Here is a 21,341-nt window from a genome sequence, read left to right on the forward strand (position 1 = left end):
TGTTCACCGGTAATTGCCTATGTAACTATTTGCGTAATGACAGTGAGGAGTTAAACCTTATTGCACTAAACGCAACTCGTTCATTCAAAATGAGGGATGAAGATGGCATTTGACATTTTTTAGACAAAAACCTGAAAAAAATGTGTGAATAGTTTTAGCTGAGCATATGTATATCTGCTAATACGTGAGTGTTCATTGGTTGTCACCATCAATTACAACTAGTTATTTGGATAAACGAATAAACCTTTAGGAATTGTTAAATTCATTTGTGGTGGTGACTTTGTTCAGACAAATTATTATTATAGGCATTTATAAACATACTTGAGATATTTGGTATTATTTATTCACACACATTCTCTGTGTCAGAATTTCTATATAGTATTTTTATTCAGCTATAAACTATAATTGTAATAACACCTCCACCATGAATGTATTAAAGCATTAGCCATGAATTTAGTGCATGCATACATACAGACACGAATATTGGGGAAAAACGTATGAAGAAATGCATTTATCCATTTCCTTTCATGATTGCCTCGTTTCAATTCAGAATATGAAAAAAATCGTTAATATTTAAAATAAATTACAGACTCGACTGATTAAACCACCACCACTACTTCATGATTAAAAATACCTTCCCAATTATATAGGAATACATGTAGGTACTTTATTTATTTTATCTTATATTCAAATTACGTCATTTGAAATCAATACATTAGTCTAATTTCTCTGATTCTATTTTCTAACAATACGAAATAGTTCCAAAAGTTCGTTTGGCAATCCAGGAATGTCTGTGAAATCTACTGTTTCTTTCTTCTGAACATCTCGTGCATATTTCACAAATTGAGACCAATTGGACCACCTATTCTTTATGAACAAATTTGACCCTAGGGAGTAATACAAATGATTTACCATAGGTTACTTTTAAGTTGAGCACATTTCACGTTATATACATGCTTTCATAATTGAAGTCTCACTCCCCGTAGTGCATTGGTGCGATAATGTAATTGTTATATCTCTATCCTATAGCAAGAAAAAGATGTAGATGGTGTGGAATAAAACAAATGAATATTGTATACTGAAAACAAAACTTACTTATACTTATCTCTTGCTCCAACAAAGACAATTTGTATGGATCTTTAATAGTAACATTCATTTTAGTGGATACTGAGAGCAAACCGTCTTTAAGAGAATTACTGTTATAAACTACTAATCTAGTTCTGTTTAATTCCGCAGCCATGTCCTGAAATTGTAAACAAACATAGTCGTTGTAAATGGGATCAATATAACAACATTCATTCATTAATTTGTTTAATCATTCATTCATTCATTAATTCATTTGTTTTGTCAACGTGATACGATGTCTTTCAGAGAAATATATAAGATAGCTGCTTTCAAAATAGCCAAATTGATAAACGAACATCCCTGACCCAGACCCAATAGGCCGAGATTCTAGTAAGGACGACATAGTAGTGTTCCTTTATCACGTCTTTTGCTGTTTCAAGTACCGACCAACGAAGCGACTCAAAGGCCGAAACTTAAGCGTGACAAATCTCTTTGTCCTCGCCGTCAAAGAGATCGTGATGGTCATTTTCATTTGGAGGAAAGCTGTCGATGTATTTTATACAATTTATTCTTACCATTCCCGTCTTTTTTGATGACACATAAACACAATTGATATTCTTCGATTGTAGGTACTTATACACCAAATTAGTCAAATAGTGAATATTGGTCATTATTAACTTCTTTCCTTTGCATGGTATAGAATCTAAATTAATGTTACCACAGCTGTAACGTACAACAAAGAGAGAAATACAAATGTTAACTATTCTTCTGCATCTAATTATCTAAAAATGATAAAATAATATATCTAATAACATTATTTGTGTATTTGTACTTTAATTTTGATTTTCAATTTTTTTTGTTTGTTTTATTACAATTGTTATAATAAATAATATTATTTTTACCACACGGTATCTGGAATGATGGTGATGTCATCGCGGATGAGCAACCCCTGCACAACAGCCGTGCCCCTCCCCCAGACACCAGCAGCCAATGCAACGTCGCATAACTGAGGAATACGTTGCCGATGGTTTCTGCTAGTATGAGTCGTGTGCATATCGCAAACCCAAACCTCTTTATTACAACTCTGTCTGCATTGACCGATGACATCATCAAAATGATTACATTTTCAATTCACAGATTTACCAATTAAGTCCCCCATATGTGAGGTGTCTATGATGTACTAAACTTGTAGATCATATCCAAGACAAGTGACATAATTGTTTTTCATATTTACTATCTCATGAAACAAAGCAACATTTCATAATAGAAGGTTATTATAATTCAGCATAGTGTGTTAATATTACAATACATAGCTGGAAATCACTATTTACAACATTAATCCTAATCATATTAATTAAGCCAAATCCTATATATATCATATTATTATAGGTTACAACGTGCCGTAATTTTCGGTATTTTACAGGATATTTTCATCTTACCATATTAGAAAATGAAATGCGAATTCCAAATATGGAATGATTACGCGATATAATATAATATAATATAATTTAAAAAATACGAGTGTTGTTTTTTTTCGTTCGTTTTTGTAACACGGAAATATCGCCCGCTTGCTCGCTCGCATTTTAAATTCAGACTACTGAAAATGTTCTGAAATTCACACTGATTTATATTTGTTTTTCCGGCGTTAAAGTTCAAATACTTTTCTTTTCATATGCACGCATATAATTTAGTTCAAAAAGAAAAACTAGGCGAATAAGATATAACGTACACGTTGAATCCGTTTTCTCGCAAATTGAGAAAATACGGTAAACCAGACAATGGTCGATGATTTTAAATACAGATTTTCATATTGATCATCAATATACAAACAACATACAACTACATTTGTTGAGGGAGTCCAGGGAGAAAACGGCTAACACACTTTTTCGAGAGAGAAACGTGAAATTTCCACGGATTTTCGACGTTATTACATGTAAGAGGGGTTTGAGGGCTGCGGAATCCAACAGAGTACACTAAATGAACCAAATAGCAAGCGCTAGAAGTTGGTTTGCTTGACAGGGGATATAATTCTTGCAAGCTTTGTCAATGAAAACATTGGATCTTTTCCAGCGAACGAAATCAGTAACACAGCAGAGCACTTGTATCGATTATAACGGGTATGCATGGCACCAAGTTTCAGTGAAAATCATGGTACTGGAGACGAATTTTCTCATAAACACATCCCTAAAACATATTTTCATAAGAAACCCACCCGTTGAAACAAATTTAAAATTAAGACTGATCCCTTATGTACATAGTACAGTATATTTTATTTGGTACCAAATCACGTAGTGTATACTTATTGAGTACACTAAATGAACCACATAGCAAGCACTAGAATTTGGTTTGCCAGTACTTGATCCATTTTTACACCATGGCTACACTATTGACATTGGCTATTGTTTCAGCACTTGACCTGACGGATCAATCAATGCACGCTCCCTCTATGAACTGTGATCAGTTGTAAGCAGGATTTTTCATACGAGTATTATTATAGCGATTGAATAAACAATTTGCACTACCGTTCACGCGTGAGCTGAGCGAATCGACCACTTCACGTGAATTTAAAATAATAATTTATGATTGTTTCCCAACTAAGTACTGGACGATATTTATAATAATACCACAGTGTTTCTGTTTATATAAAAAAACAGCTGCAGCTAGCTTAATAATTTCACGCAGAGAGTGCAGAGCTTGACAGAGGATATAATTCTTGCAAGCTTTGTCAATGAATACATTGGATCTGTTCCAGCGAACGAAATCAGTAACACAGCAGAGCACTTGTATCGATTATAACGGGTATGCATGGCACCAAGTTTCAGTGAAAATCATGGTACTGAAGACGAAATTTCTCATAAACACATCCCTAAAACACATTTTCATAAGAAACCCACCCGTTTAAACAAATTTAAAATTAAGACTGATCCCTTATGTACATAGTACAGTATATTTTATTTGGCACCAAATCACGCAGTGTATACTTAATGAGTAGACTACTGACACTATAACACAAACACTAGTTCAAAATCATGGTGAGATGGACCTAACATTTCCCCATTACACACTTAATATCAACACAGCAGAAATACGACACTTTTGATGTCTGCAAATGTCAAACATTAACCAGTCCACCATTGTAAATGTCAATTTCACTCATTGGTAATTTTCCCATAGCCGCCCCACCTCCCTGACCTGCGAAAACAGGTTGGTAAGTCAAGTGGTAATATTCCACGAAAAGTGATACAACGCACCGCCGATAAATAAAAGTTTTCTAGGTACAGTCTAGACAAATTTAGACCCTTTACGTCGAATGCGATAAAATGTGAAGCATTAATTTAAAAGAAAAACGTAAAGACAATGAAAGTTCAATGAAAATGAACTCGTCCGCAACGTCTGGATCGCGTTCAAACGGTTCGTATGTGTTTATATTCCATAATCCTTTCCGAGATTACTGTAACATTTAAGATTTTTGTAGGTATCAACAAGCTGTTGGTGACTGTCTGACTTTTCAGAAAACGAGATGTTTACACATGACGCATATACACACACAAAGAAAAACAGCATCCTATAAACACTGGGTCTTCTTCAACCGAGGCGAGCGGTCTGTCACAAATGGACTTACTGCTCTACACATATCAGTTTGTAGTATTTATCATGAGGGAGAATGAAACTTGCAGCTCTATCTTTGCATGTATGGTCAGTTTTCAGTAAATCAAACCTTTGAAAGATTGGAAAGAATCTGGTGTGATACAAGAATGGAAACTCATCATCAGAGTCAGCAAGTATGATTATTCTGTAATTGGATGGGTCAGAACACGTTCAGTTGTGCTTAGATGAATCCAGTGAATATCCGTTGTGGCAGAACTCGTGACCAACATGAACAAGAGTTGCCGGACATGATGATACACAAACCGATCAAATAGTAAATACATAAAAGATAATATGGTTGACCTATACACCAAACAAAAAAATAGCCATAATTATAGCTAAATATAAATCTGGGTGTACACTCACAATTATACCCAGCTACCCAGTAAATGCACTTCTACCATATTTGTTTAAAGAGGACAGCAGAAATGCTTGACCCTAAAAATATAATCATTTACATTGCCGCGAAAAATCTACCAAGATTCCTGTGCCACACTTCCCTGACAATATACAGTAGGTTATGTAAGCGAATTGCAAATATTTAATATGAACAATATGGAAGCATTCATTGATATTAGTGAAACCTGCTTTAACAACATACTAAACCTGCTTTAACAATCTAATACAGTTGTTTTACACAGCAACACTATTTTCTACCTGGAACATTTGTCTAGGTCTTACTCCGATACAGATGATAACTAACCAAGTATCAAGTTGCTCTTAAATGAATTGAATGTAATATTTCAGTTGTCATTGATGTAATGTTACTGTTGAAGCATTTTATGCAACAGATGCAATCAGTCACTCAAGTTTGAATGGAGGCAATTAGAATTACAACAACTTTTGATTTACACAAATTGATTTCTATTATTGACTGGTTGTGAAACATATTCATCCATATTCCGTGTTACATAGAGATAGCTTCCCCATCTGGAGAAGACAATAATATTGGCTAATAATGATTCAAAGAATAAACACTCCCCAATATTATTAGACTTCATTTTGCAACTGCCTGGTTCTTTTTGAATGCAAGAATCTGAATGCTATAACGAACAAATTATTCCATGCCATGAATATCATCTTTCACGTTCTGCTGTATGCTGATGTGAAAAGGATGTTGTAGTAAACAGTTATGAAGATATACATACTACTTCAGATAGTGCCTAGAACATTATTCCACACTATATAACTATTCATTATGATCTAAGTCATTGGTGACAGAACACACTAATTTAACCTTACTTAAATAACATTTGCAAAATTTCAGGCAAACTTTTCAAGAAGTCATTTGACGCTAAATTATATTTACGGTCTACTATTACGGATAACATCACGACAATGGACACAATGTGTATGATTGAGTCATATACTGATTTAACACATTTTCAGATGCAACAATTTTTCTGACCATGGAGTTAATTTCTGAGAAAAGAAAATGTTCGTCTAGCTTTCTTTGTCAGTATTTTTTCAGAGAGAATCCTTTCTTTATCAGGAAATTTCCAGAGACTCGGAGCACATTGTCTTTCCATACAAACGAGTTACATAACCGCATCCCGTATGCTGGAAAAAAAACAACTCGCCAAATTCGCAATATAACTTCGTTATAATTTTAGCAAAATTATACCCTTCTTCTTCCACACAACACAAATTATCTTTCAAGAATAGTGATACATAATGAAAATTGTATATATTACGAATACACATTCCTATAAATGTCAAATATATTCTAAATATTGCATCCAATCAAAATATCGCTCTACCATTGTGCGACAAAAACATCATGCGTACAGTACCGCGTCTAGAAAGCCACCATCTGTGAACTGGGCCTGGGATCTGTTCTATGGGCTTAATCTGATACACTTGGCCACGAAGACTGTTATTACTGCTCGAATTACTTTATCCTATTCAAACTTAAGATTATGCAAATTATTCAACAACCTATATTGTGTCATCATTGGCAAGAACAATTGTGAAACCCAGTGGTGGAATATATTAAGAGAGGTAGTTGAATAATCAACACCAAAATTACACTAGACGGAATGACTAGTGACAACTGTGTACTATGCATCGTTGTCACATTATGGAATATGACTGAAAGATGGTTGGTCTTTTTGTTCTGAAACATTTGCTGCATGTGTCGCAATCGAATGAGTGTACTTCATGGAGATGTTTTACGTGGGCACGGTGACCTATCGACATCCTTAATATATGGCAACACTGCGCCATTTAGATATCATTTCACCTTTGTTATGGGCGTTTTGTTCAGGAATGAAAGAAACATTAATTATATGATCAATATTTTTTTTATTTTGTTACCTAATGCCTAATGACCTTATGTATTCAATAAAATACAGATTCGATAAACGATATCAACGCATATTGTGATAAAATGTTTCAATTTGATTTGAGGCTATGACGTTTAGTTTAGTTATTTGCATAATGATATTGATACATTGTATGGAACATTTCGTGAGTATTTAGACTCAGTTCCAGGCCTAGCAGTTGAGCATTAAACATCTTAGTTACAAGTGCTCCTCTTCAGTGTGTTATTCTTCTCTCAGATTTAGTGACCAATACTCACTTGATTCTCTCTATCTTGAGAAGTATGTTCTCAGTTTACAGTTGTATGCTAATTCAATGATTTTATTGTATCTCCAAAGGTGAATCAAGTCGTATAATTCACTACAATTGCTGGAAGCTGATTGGTCAACAATTCTAGTCACGTGATAATTTGTCAGTTGCAGTAACACGCACAAATTTTCAAATTTTACTAAATCAACTCATGATATTCATTCAGTCGGTTGGATGCGAACATTGAACCTAATTAATATTGCAACTGGGTTTATATTAAAACATGATATGTTGTGAAATATTGGGCAAATTATGTGAAAATCTACACGTGTGACACATAAATATTTTTAATTATATATACATGTATAAATCTCAGACACGGCCTGATAAAGTTTTACATGCCAATCACATGTTGTTACATAATATAATAGACTGGTATTTAAAATCACATGTCGAATTAAAAAAATTATATAATCAATATCCGTGTCTCATTATTTGTTATTTGCTACGCATGGTGCTAATAAAGTATAACCAATGCGTGGATCGCATTCCATCAGTATTCTATAAATAACCGTTAATACAATTTCAGTTATGTGTGTTTATACAACATATAACAATAACTCACCTTTCTGCGCCCATATTTCTCCAATGGAATGCAGCAAATTTTTCCCCATTACATAGTTGTTTGACAAGACTACTGGCAAACTGTCGTATATCTTTCGTGTGTATTAAATGCTTGTCGATTTTCGGGTAATCTGAAGGAAAATCTTTAACCGTTGAATAGACCCGGCTAGCATCTATTAATGTAACAAGTATACAAGGGGTGTCAGCGGAAGCCGTAATTTGCTTAACCGCTACAGGGAAACTGTGATTATTTTCTTGTTTCGGGAGAGTGATACCTAGTAGATCTTCAAGGAAATCTCGTCTATTTGGCCAGTAAAGATTGTCTTCGACCACCCGGTGTCGCAGAAGCACGAGTGATTTTAATGGCAGTTCGCTTCCACAGTCTCTTTTGAAATCTGCCAGGTTTTTTACAGGAACTACTCTGGACAGCATCTCTGCATCAAATGTATCATTGAACCATCTATATCCTGGTAACCTGTCCGGCATCTTAATTGGCACATTTACTATACTTCTGTTTTGTTGCAAAGCATAATTGATAGCAAATCTATACGAATTGTAGATAGAATTAGGACCTTCGGGTCCATATACTACTAACGGCAACAAATAGCGCAAATTGGACTGTTTTCTTTGTTGAATTCCATTTGCTTTTTGAACGTTATTGCTGTGACGGTGCGTGGTAACATTGTTTTGAACTTTCTGTGATTAGAAAAACACCCCATATGTTAATATCAAGCTACAGTAGTTATACAAATGAAAGACAAATCAATGATTGATAGGTTATCACTGGTAATGCAACGTACAACAAATAAACAAAATGACCAAAATATTCTGACAACTATTAATTGTTAAATTACATAAAAACAATGGAATTCGAATCAATAGTTGGTTTCATATAAAGAACTTAACACAATCAAATAGAAGATGGCGGTCAACTGATCTTGAATTCATCTAAACGAACCTGCCGAATGGGCTTTTTTCCATGTTGGAAACTGTTATCTGCTTGGACGTTGTTGATGTTTGAATGATGCGTGGTTACTTCGTTTTGGAGTTTCTGCAAATAGAAAATATAACTTAATTACATGCTGGAGAAATAAAAGTTAGTCATTGGTATATTGCTACTGTTTAAAATTCTATCAAATTACCAAAAAACAAAATGATCAAAACAATAAATAATTGTCTCACATTATGCATCATAATAGTTCTATTATTTGGTGCAACTGAAATAAATTATACACTCATGGAACAATTTATGACAGTAGAGAAATTTGACTTGAAAAAACAAGAAAGACTCAATGATAGAACATTTAGTGTAAATAAAATCCTGCAATGGCGCAATATGATTGGTCAAGAAGTGTGTTTTTAATTCATTAGCACGATTAACATATTTCCCCAATAAACAAATAATTTCTCCAAACTGTTGATGCTAATGACTTAGATTAAAATAATCCCACCTTCTGAATTTCAGAGCAGTTTGTAGCCAGCCTCCTACTACAAGAGATAATCAACAGCTGAGACACAGTTTCTGATTACCTTGGCGCACTGTCAATCACTTGGCTGGTGTGTTATGTATGAAAACAAAAAGGGAAACTATTCAAATTGCATATCTTCCTCCAACAGCATGTCGATTAAAGCTATAGTGCAATACAACAATATGGTCTTAATTTTTAGCTAAAATCTCTATTTAACTCCCATGATTAGAACGTTGGAATTTTCCACTAGACATTATATTAATGACTATAAACAGCACAGCAAACGTCAATATATGGCAAACACTATTAGTTCAAAAAATCTATATTCATTTTCAAAATCACTTCAGTGTCAAAGAATTTGGCTCATTGATAGGTGCAATCATATACTGAGGTCTGGGGTCAGAAGAGGTTCCATGCATTTGCCAAATAATTCAATATCCGTGGCACATTGATAGAGTAAGTAGAGGATGGCACAGACACATAGATCATGTTGACACAGATACTATACCATAATGTCTGGTGGGAGGATGATATAGAGATCTATTATTAAGTGACTTGGAGGAACATTTAGACATACCATTACTAATGAAAAAAAGAGTGGTGACTTACTTTAAGCTACATTGTGTGCTGTAGTGGAAGTATTGGAGAGCAGTACAAAGTGCATTGGTCTAAACCAATTGGTCAAAACGTTTCATGCACGAAGCCTTGCCTCAAGTATGTAAAATGTGTTTCAACTGTTTCTCATAATCCCAAGACTGGCTTTAAAAAGGATTAAAAGCTGGCCGAGCAAGCAATTTCAGGTGTATGAATGAATTTAATGTATTTATGTTTTAAAACAATAGTGTCAGCATCCTTTATTTTATGTTGTTGTCATATTACCTCAAACTCTGCAAATGGAAGTGTGCATGGAATCATGGAATGAAACTGCCGTGTGATAACTGTCATAAAATTGATTGACATACTTGTTTCAACTCTGGAAGACAGTTGGAATCTAACAGGTGTGCTTGTGATTTACATACCAACGGGTGTTTACAACATTAGAAGGAGAATTGGAATCTAACAGGTTTGCTGTTATTTGAATAACAAAAGATGTTTATGATCGACTGAGTTGCCTACGTGACACAGCTGCTAGCAACATTCTCATTTGGCTTATGTGGAAACCCATGTGGTGTCACTGAATCATGCCTATAGATTGGATAGACAGAAAACAGTTTGGGTTCATCATTTCAACTTGGTATCATATGTGTGCTGGTACGATAGTGTGTGACAAGTGATACAGGCTACAACCATCATTCTGTGAAACTTGTATGAACTGCTCTGCGATATCCTGCTTTCAGCGGTGCCCTCCAGAATACCAGCGTCCCCTGCAAGCAAGACACCTGTATTTCTTCGTTGTTGTGTTGCAGAAGCCATTGACTGTCGTCCATTATTACATCCTGGAACTGTGAGTTATCACCAATGCAAACTCCCCAAGGCAATCCCTTTTTTTAGTGAGCTTATGCAGTGTATTTTTTAGTGCTGTATTTTTTATTTCTTGTAATTACTTTGAGAGGTATTAAAGCCAGGAGCTTTAACTTGATATTTTGGTGTATGTGTATTTTATTTCCAGAACTATTGTCTTGTCTATCCCATACTAGCAGTGAAAGAACCCCCTGTCCAGTGTGAGTTCTCTGGGTGCGATAAGCAGGCCTTACACTGTAAATGTAGAAATTGCACAAGTAGTAAATATATATATAAATAAATAATGAATTCTGTATGGAGTACTTTCCTTTTTTGATGGGGCTTACAGATATAGTTCACCGGAACTAGTCGGGTCCATACCCCGAGATTTGATGCCTTGTTGCCATTGACTTAGACTACAGAAAGGACGATGAAAAGGTCTTTCAGGTTGTATGTTGAAACCTGGCTGCAATTAATTACCTGCTACCTAACATCACATACAAACAAAAAAATAACTGGTTCCGAAACTGAGTACTTGGATGGAGCCTTATATCAGAATGAATGCTTTGCTTCTGATGATGGAAACTATCCAGGGCATAGGCTTCTTCTTTGATAATGCCATCACAGCAACCCAACCTCTTTAAGCACCTTATGTATGACTTCGACTACAACCATGTGAAAGATTTGTTTAGGAAACATTGCCAGCTTATACATACAGATTTCTACATAATCTGTATGATTTCTACATAATCTGTATGATTTCTACTTAATCTGTATGATTTCTACATAATCTGTATGATTTCTACATAATCTGTATGACACACTCAACTACCAAAGACAGACCTTCCTGCAAAGCACAACAAGCAATAAGTGCAGATAGCAAAAGGCAAGATGAAAGAGGAGTGTGCTTGATCCTAGAGTAAGATGAAGAAAACATCAGAAGCCAAGGGGATGAAAAGATGTGTCGTGAAAACTCATATCTATCAAGAACAGCTAAAAGCAGGAGATAGTGCAACGAGGTTCTTGGTGACCACAATGCCTTTACAGTAGCCTCAAGGGCTATAGTAAAGACTTCTTATCCACGAAGCATTTTGTTTAGAAAGATGAGTCCCCAACCGTGGTACAAGTGGCAAATCTCACAATCTAGTCTAAATCTCATTGGTCACCAGGTCTGACACACCCAATCCCATGACAATAAAAGGATGATGGTGTATAGTATTAGAAAGCGGAAGCTTAGGTTCTTGAGCTGGAGCAATAATATGGGTGTTGGTGATGGGGATGAGAAGGAGAGGGGGGGATGGCCACGACAATGATGAAGATTATGATGATGATGATGTCTCGCCGGCGGAAGACGCGAATTAAATTCGCCGTTGAGTTCGTGTTGGCAGCATACCCGGGCGCGTGAAACGTCAGCAGTTTTGCCTTTGTAAGCAGCTAGATTATATGTTTATTTCTTCATCCTAGTTTGTATGCAACGAAATTCAACATTTAGCTTATTTTATTGTCATGGCGTCATAGAGAAAGTTTCGTGTTGCGGAATGGTACCACCACTAATTTGAGCCGCCTCGCATCTACTCTAAAGCACATCAAGTTAGTTTTGTTAATTTAATAACGTATTTTGACAACTACAATTTCCGGTTTTAATTTTGTTTTTAACGTATTTTGTCGAATGTAAATACAGCCATATTCAGCCTGACGTAAATGAGCTTGCTGAGCTGCCTAATTACATTGTTTGTTTAAGTGTCTGTTCCAAATTTGTCTATTGTTATTCAGTGAGACATAAGCATTTATTGAGCGTGAATAGCACACGGTAACAGCCTTATGTTGTATTGATAATTTCACATATGCACGAATACATCCAACATAGCTCGTACATAATTCATTTTAAATGTAATACGGAAAAAAGTAATAATCATAAACACACATTCACACCAGTCATTTATTTCCCCCATGGGAATGTTCTATGCATTTGTATATTTGTGTCAAAAGAAATGTTATTTCGTTTTAAGTTATTTGTGGTCATGATCGTGGTCGTATTATCACTATTGACAAGTAGTCAAAATATGTCTCGAAAAGGTCTGTGTTTACTGCAAATCAAGTAAAATATTGCTGGTGTGGCTTTGTTATTGGAAGCTAATAACACACAGTTGGTGGAAGATCCTGGCTATCTGTCAGTTTGGTAACATTTGCTGAAAACAACTCCGTATGGGTAGAAACAAAACAACAACACCCCAACTAAAATGATTACAAAAATAACCTCTCAATTGAGGTGCTAGGTATTGAAAAACAATCAAACATTTATTGATACTCACATTAAGATGACCCAACTATTTTAATATGCGACATCTTATAACAGTCACAGTTGAGGTTTTAACATTGTATGATCACCTTGTCAAGAATACTTTACATATTGTACCGTGTGTCAAAGATGCGAGGGATGGGTCTCATGGCAGTCAAACGCGGCAACCATTTTTTGTTCTTCCGTTTTTTCCAACAGAACAGCATAGTCGGCTCAAAATAGTATCGCAATTACTATGTTTTGTATATCTATTTTGCATTAGTCGACCGGTTTTAAAATATAACCTGGTTCATAGTAAGTGACGCACACACAAACGTCTCTATAGGATTAATTGCCCTTTTAAATTAACAATTACAATTACCTTAATTGGAAGAGGATCAACATTTCCTTTTCTGCGCTCATTTGGAATAACAACTGCCATTAATATATATAAAATAATATAGCAAAGCGTCACAGCAAAAATGTATAAACGTGTCATGCTGGTCACACCAAACGGTCGTGTGAAACTATATGAATATTCAATAAGGTTTAACTTTATACGCACAAAAGTGATCATAATTTCCATCGTAGTTGGCGCTTGTGTTAATCTTGTCTCGTACAAAACAAAATTAACATTATCTGTTATGAGATACTATCAGTAATATCAATCGATGCTTAGGTGTTAACATCTTATCAAGTACAATTTTGAAATATATTTCAATAACGATTTTATTGCTATTTGTATTTTCCTAACAATCCATAATATATATAGAGAGATGACCTAAACCGGCTTATACGTCACAACAAAACATGTGGATTCAACAATACTTACTACGTTTTACATCAAATATTCAGCTCTTCAGACATACCTTGTACTTGGAAGAATACGATCTGGATAGACAGTAAGAATTATCATCGTATTAGGAGGGATTTTAATAGTGCCACTGTCTTATAAAGCATGAGTGAAACTAAGAAAGCGGTCATTTCGTATCGCGAGAAGAAAAAAGAAAAAAAACATATACAATTTTAAATCAGTTTGGACGTAAGATATGTAAATTAGCTCCGTTGATAGTCAACGTATAATTCACGGGGTTCGTATCGTTGTTCATGTTATTTTGTTAATTATTTTGGTAATTCATGGATTATTAATAGACAAGTTATTGTGTTAATGTTTATTATGAATAGCTTAGATTCAAAGCTATCGAACACTAATACATCATTTTATTGAGCGGCTCAATCCTCACATGTACTCGGTCGACATTTGTAGACCGAGAGGGAGAGAGGGAGAGAAAATGACTCCCTAACTTAACTAATAAAATACATCTCGAAATGGTGTATCACGTTTACGAAATAACCAGCTTAAATCACAAAAAAAACATTAGAACTTCATAATTAATTAAATAACATTTTCAGTAAATCGCAGGACTTTCCATTTAGCCCCCAAAACATCATTTACCAAACTAAAGTAGTGAATGTGATACAAACATAACTAAGATGTGCTTATGTTCAGTATAACGGGACTATGCCCTCACCGGCCAGTTTGGGTCAGCTTTCATTTTGAGTTATGTAGTTTGGTAAATGATGTTTTGGGGGCTAAATGGAAAGTCCTGCGATTTACTGAAAATGTTATTTAATTAATTAATTATGAAGTTCTAATGTTTTTTTTTGTGATTTAAGCTGGTTATTTCGTAAACGTGATACACCATTTCGAGATGTATTTTATTAGTTAAGTTAGGGAGTCATTTTCTCTCCCTCTCGGTCTACAAATGTCGACCGAGTACATGTGAGGATTGAGCCGCTCAATAAAATGATGTATTAGTGTTCGATAGCTTTGAATCTAAGCTATTCGATTTCGAATGTGTCATTGTCGAGAGCGTCTTGACTCGAATTTCAATTTAGTAATCACTGGGAAATAGCAATTTACCGATTTCTTCTTGAACTGATCTGAATTGAACTCGTACAAGGGCCGGTTTTCTTCGGAAACAACATGGCGGCGCCCATGAAGTAAACACGGAAGTGCGAACTCTCAATCGTAAGCCAGAAAAGTGAGTTATGAACATACTTGATTGCTATAGTTGATTTTGTGTACAACTTAAATGCAAATGAATTGTGTTACCAGCGTCAACATTTGTCATGCTATTCCCGCATTGTTAAATGACGGTAGTCGTCGCCATCTTTGTTTATATGAGACCCATATATCACGTCATGCGCTGTGTGAAGACCACCGTCATTTAAGCTATTGCCATTGCTGATCATTGTAATTAAAGACAACAACTTCATGTTAAAGATGTGCAGCGGAACCTACGTCTGTTTCACAGTCAGCTGGCGCACACCTGATATAATAAAATAAGTGCGATATTTATTATATGGGGGGCCGCCATCTTGAATGACGCATTAAACTAAATATAAGAGACAAGTTGTGAAACGCGTTTTTCAGATTCCTACATTTGAAACCGAAATTGTCATCTAAGTGTAAAGCCGTCGCTGATTGGCTGCTGATCTGGAATGTCAATTTTTAGTTTCAAATACCCCGGCTTAGTGTTCTAGGTTCTTCGTGTAATTAGGTGTTCATATGCAAGAGATTTTTCCACACAAAAACGACGAATTCGGCCGAATTTTGTTATCGGTTGACTTAATATAACCCCAACGGACGGTATTTTTGTGAAGGATTGGTATTTTTGTCCTGATTTGTAGGAACCTGAAAAACGTGTTTCACAACTTGTCTCTTAGTTTTATGCGTCATCCAAGATGGCGGCCCCCATATAGTAAATATCGCAATTATTTTAATTTATATCAGGTGTGCGCCAGCTGACTGTGATCCGTTTTATGCTAGAATTCAAGTTTATTGCAACACCGGGAAAAGCTGCAGTGTTCGTATGTGTCTAGTGCCATTTGTCACACATGAATGAACTCGTGTATTGCTTACGCGAACTTGCCATTGTATAATAGCTTAACCTTAATTGAACCTTAATACATTGTTTATGTATACATTGATTATTTGCCTGCCTTTGAGTGTCTTGCCCTATGAATTCATACCATATAATATGATTATTTTGTCTATTTTCAGTCTTCTTTTTCGCTATCCCTGGGACATTGTCTTCAGATTGAAAGGTAATATAATTGACACCCAACGTGAAGGTTTTGAGTAGGCTTAGTCTTTTCCACGAAACGAAACCCTAACCCGCATTTTTTCATTGGCCTAATAATATCTGAGAAAATTTCACACTGTGAAACACGTACAGAATAGCGCCATCAGTGTTCAACAATTCCAAAATAGCTGTCACGTCATGTCAGCACAAATGAATCAAGCTGCAGAGTAGGCGGAAAAGAGGTGGAAACTAAATATTCTCGATTTATTTCTGTGACGTGGCGATGTTTGAAGTCGTTCAAAATTTAAGGTTAGGTTTAGAGTTTCGTTTCGTGGAAAAAACTGAGCCTTTTGAGTATTCAAAATTTGACAATTTCGATTTTATGTAGCATTTGGTTGAAGGTATTCTGTGAGGTATTTTAGTGGGTTGTGTTTGAACATTGTGTTTCAGTTCGCATTGTTGTGTCTCGATAAATTGGTATCCTGAGTGTTGACCACTTCGTATTTAGTTGACACTTTTATGCAAGATTTGATTTCTGCTTCCTTGTATAGTTACTACATGCGACAGGTTGTGCAAACACTGTAAATTTTGTAGACTTCTTAGTGGTTGGCGATCATCTGCAAGCGTGCTTCTTTTTGATGTGAATATTAATTTCTTTTGGGTCCTTTCTTGTAGGCGTCTCACCAAATCGTGAAGGTCTATTAATTCAATTTCTCCCTAGGTATTTCCTTTTGGGCCTCCGGAGTGGTATTCTCATGTAGCCAGTGATACATGTATGTCCAAGTAGTTTGGCAGCCTCCTGCCCGACATAAATATACTCATTGGATGACAAGGTCAATTGATTGTTAATGCTTGGTAGAAACTGATATTATGAAAACACGATACTTGGCTGATTCTAATTACCATAGTATAAGTTGCGGGAAGCCTGTACTAATATAAATGACAGTTTGGCCAGCTGTGTGCAATCTTTAGTATTTGGCAACTACTTGACTGACCCTATGCAATTGGGTACCTACACTGCTAAAACACACAATTTGGTCAGCTGTAAAACGCCTTTTAGTTTTTGTCCACTACTAAAATATGCTGCTTGACTGGCCCTAATTACCATAGGTAGGAGTAGCCGATACTACAAACGTATGATATTTTCCCGCTCCAAACTACTAAGGTATGCCCAGGCAGTGTTGCCAGGCCCTCAACTAAATATAGCTGACTGACTGACATACACAAGTTCATTGTGGGTCAGCATACACTGCTTGGATTAGTACTTGGTAGATATGGCTATCTACATTATGACATCTAATTACCAGTAAAACACAGTACTGCAGGGCCTCTACAATAGTATAATGTAAAGTATAGTATATATCTTGGCCAACTTACATGTACATGTCTTGTTGTTTTGTTTCCCAGCCCCCTATCAAGACTCCCCAGCCAGGGCCCAAATAGTCCATGGTCTGTTCTTTAGCCTCTCCTGTTTCCTCCTCTTCTTCCTACTTGTTCCTACTCTGCCACCTTCTCTCCCGTCTCTGGCTGCTATATTATCACCTCTGTCATGTTCCCGTGTTCCCATTTTCCAGACTTATCAAGATCATCGTCATTAGTCTGTATTTTCTTGGGTCTGTTTGGGCATCCTTTGGCCACATGATGGTAGGGCAGGAAACATTGTTTTTATAGGTTGATGCTAAACTCCTGACATCTTAACACTGTGGATAAAGGGCAACCTCTTCTTGTTTTTCTCCCCAACTGTCACAGTGTAAAGCATGCTTATTGCTATTGAGACGGCCACGCACAGAACTCACACTGAAGAGGGGGTTCTGTCACTGCTAGAATAGGTTAGACAAAACAATAGTACTGGAAATGAAATAAATATACACCAAAATATCAAGTTAAAGCTCTTGGCTTTAATACTTTAATCCTCAAAATAATTACAAGAAACAAAGCACAGAAAAATATAATGAATTATTTACTAAAATAGGGGATTGTCTACGGAAATGTGCATTGGTGATAACTCACAGTTCCAGGATGTGGAAATTGATGACAGTCAAAGACTTCTGCAAAACAACAACGCTGAAATACAGGGGCTTGCTTATAGAAGAACGCTGTTATTCTGGAGGGCACCGCTGATAGAATGATGATTGAAGCTTGTATCACTTGTCTCGCAATATTCCAGCATCAATACACCACCTGGGTTTCCACATGAGCCAATCAGAATGTGGCAACTCACTAGACCATATACATCTTTTGTTTTGTAAATCACACGCACACCTGGTAGATTCCAATTGTCCTACCACAGTTGTAAACATGCTTTGTTATGTAAATCGCACGCATATGTATGGCCTGTCAATCACCATTATGACATTTATCACATGGTAGTGTGGATCGTTTCTTCCAATGTTTCCATGCACACTTCTATTTTCAGGGTTTGAGGTAATATGACAGAAACATAGTATAAAGGATGCTGACACTAACTGAATGCACCATCTGCAGGATGTGCCAGGGGCACCAAACTAAATTAAACTGTGGTTCATAAATGAGCTGATGACAGGTTCAGAATTTCTGGTCTGCTGCTTTAAGGATGAAAACCCACCAACCAGTGACTTGCCAACTTCAATTCGGAAGGCCTTGTCATTTTATTTGGATCCACTGATTCTTTGTAAAAGGTCCAACTGTTGCATATAGCAGTATCCAGAAGGTCGAAAAAGATGAACTTCCATCATTTATTTGACTGTTGCTGGGCTGTATAAAAGGACCTGAGTTTGGCTGACTCTATCCATGTGCAGATTGTAGTCATCAATAGCTTCTTGGGCAGAGGGAGAGTATGCTACTTTCCTGTCAATATCTTGTGAGCACAGGTTACGTCTTTGGTTCTGGGTTCTTTAGCCCTCATCGTATGTTGTCAGAATATTCAGTTAGTTCGAGTCCTTTCATGATATAGCAATCAATTTATCCTTTTGTCTTGATTACAAACTGTCACCTGTCCAGCTTCATTATTGCCTTTTTAGGGGTTGGTATAGAGGGCATTGGGGATTTCTACTCTAACTCACCTCACGCTGCTAACCACATATTCACCATGTATAGACTGGTATAATAACTGTCAGTGTACAGGATATAATGGAATCAGGTCTCTTGTTCTGAAAACATCCCTACTAAACTGCTCATAGCTACCAGTTATTGACATGATGTCAATCATGTAGTTATATACAATTTTGCTATAATCCAAGGTCAAAATTTCACATTTTGAATCTTTTGACACAGGGTTTACTTTGGATAAAAAACTGTACGCACTCCTCCACAATGGCCCTTGTAGCCAACAATGGACTCATCTATGGAAATTTAAAGATGCATGTTTTAACATCCCAAGGATGAAGACAGCATCCAGCGTTATTCATCAATGACTATATTCATTGGGTCATTTTCTGGGTTGTGGTACTTATTGTGGCTCACGATGTTGGCATAGTAGTAATTTCTTATTCCTTGGTAGGTGGACAAGTGATCTGCTATTTCTGGTTTAGAATCAACGCCCATGGTGGCAATTTTACAAATCAGTGCACAGGAGATCATAATATATCCTCTCCATTCTCAGTGATGCATCAGGTAGCATAGCTGTTGGTTCCTTTCTATAATCTTCTCACGGGAGATCTTGGAAAAATGTAGGAACTATCAATGGGATGTGCTCCTTCACCCAAATCAATGCTGGAAACCAGGTGTGTTACCAGTGAAGGGATGTGAATGGCGTTTTTTCAGCATTGTCTATCATCATCTACCCTACTACTTTCATCTTCTGTAATTGTTGTGACATTTCTTCATCTTCAGCCGAAAAACCACCAATTTCACTCCCTGATGAGGAATTCACTAGGAATGTTTGGAATGGCGATAATATGTATGATGAATCAGCATCATCAGAAATACTGTCATGTGCAGGGGCTTTTCTCTGATTTTCACTTGCATTCTCTTTGCCAGTATTTCTTTCCAAATCATTATCTGACAGAAATGCCACACAATCTCTTTGCCGTCGCTAGTCCAACTTCCTTCGTCGTTGATATTCAACAGGCGAATAATATCCATCTCAGTGCCTTCGTCTAAACGTTTTGACATAATAGCCATAATTGTTCAAAATCGGAAACTGTATTCAAAACTAAACTGTTCTCACGAGGATAAATTAGGTAATATCATTATATTTTAGGGGCGTTTTTAAATATTTGTATCAACTAGGTTTATTATTATCGTGAAACGTTCAAAATAGAATGTATTAAATGAACGAGCATATATATATGCATGAAATAATAAAGTGCCCAATATCAACAATGATTAGAACATGATTGTTTGATGAATATTTGACAATCTGAAGCCCTGGTCCGTTGTTTTGATTAATTGTCATGTAGGCGTGGGGGAGTTACCTACCGGGTGGGTGAGTTAGGTGTATGTAAATATCTTGCGCTCGATATAGGAGTCCCAGATGATTTATTCCCACTCCAAGAAGGATTATTTGTATCTTTCCTTCTCTTATTTTTCTTTTTTCTTGAAATTCCAGAAGTGGTCTCGCCATTCTCCCCCTGTGTCTCTGTGCTACTATTCACTGGCGTATGTGGCGACAGCTATCCCTTGATACTTGCTGCGCCTGGATAGACTATGCAAGAACTTGATTATGACATTCAGCATATATGGCTTTTGGAACGTAAAGGTGCTTCTCTAATGCACTGACAGCATTCACAGGTAAGTGCAAAATTACAAATAGCCTTGAGGGAATGGGACAGATTATGTTTTGGAAATGACGTATTGTGTAGACTAGGTGTTGCTGTAGATGGAAGTGAATATTACCATTTAGTGTTGCCACAATTGTTTCAGAAGGAGACAATGAGGGGAGTACACGACCAATGTGGATAGAACAGGACAGAGCAATTAACCTCACTAGAGAGACATTTTATTGGCCGAGAATGTTCAGTGAAATGAAAAAGCGTATTGGGATAATATTTGCTGCAAAAATAAGACGACTTATTGCCAGTGACACGGATATATCCGACAACTGGGGGTCAGGTAATATAGTTGGAAGTCAATACGGACAGTAGAAAACTAGAAACGATGTTACAAGAAGAATTCCGGGTAACTGATTGATTTACATCAATATGTGAATTTGTGAGCAAATGAATCTGTGAGCAAATG

At 36.2% G+C, this 21,341-nt stretch overlaps 1 protein-coding gene across 1 annotated transcript; it reads right to left on the reverse strand.

Annotated features, from left to right (window-relative positions):
• Positions 1-353: 353 nt before the first annotated feature.
• LOC146728974 (uncharacterized) lies at positions 354-20,285 on the reverse strand. The gene is made up of 6 exons (XM_085495718.1): positions 20,091-20,285; positions 8,867-8,959; positions 7,910-8,604; positions 1,641-1,788; positions 1,096-1,243; positions 354-887 (listed from the first exon to the last, which is right to left on the reverse strand). The coding sequence occupies exons 1-6, from the start codon at positions 20,283-20,285 to the stop codon at positions 736-738; spliced, it is 1,431 nt and encodes a 476-aa protein (XP_085351844.1). The 3' UTR covers positions 354-735.
• Between the last annotated feature and the right edge of the window lie 1,056 nt (positions 20,286-21,341).

Source organism: Saccoglossus kowalevskii, chromosome 22, assembly GCF_978046115.1.
Source record: "Saccoglossus kowalevskii chromosome 22, keSacKowa6.1, whole genome shotgun sequence".
Classification (NCBI taxonomy): Eukaryota; Metazoa; Hemichordata; class Enteropneusta; family Harrimaniidae; genus Saccoglossus; species Saccoglossus kowalevskii.

Bases quoted from the DNA above. Each gene is read 5' to 3' on its own strand.
- LOC146728974 (XM_085495718.1), bottom strand. From the start codon at position 20,285: ATGGCTATTATGTCAAAACGTTTAGACGAAGGCACTGAGATGGATATT. The intron at 8,960-20,090 runs GTATTTCTGATG...TTCTATTTGCAG, and splicing joins AAAAGCCCCTGCACATGACA to AAACTCCAAAACGAAGTAAC. The intron at 1,789-7,909 runs GTGAGTTATTGT...TGTACGTTACAG, and splicing joins AGAAATATGGGCGCAGAAAG to CTGTGGTAACATTAATTTAG.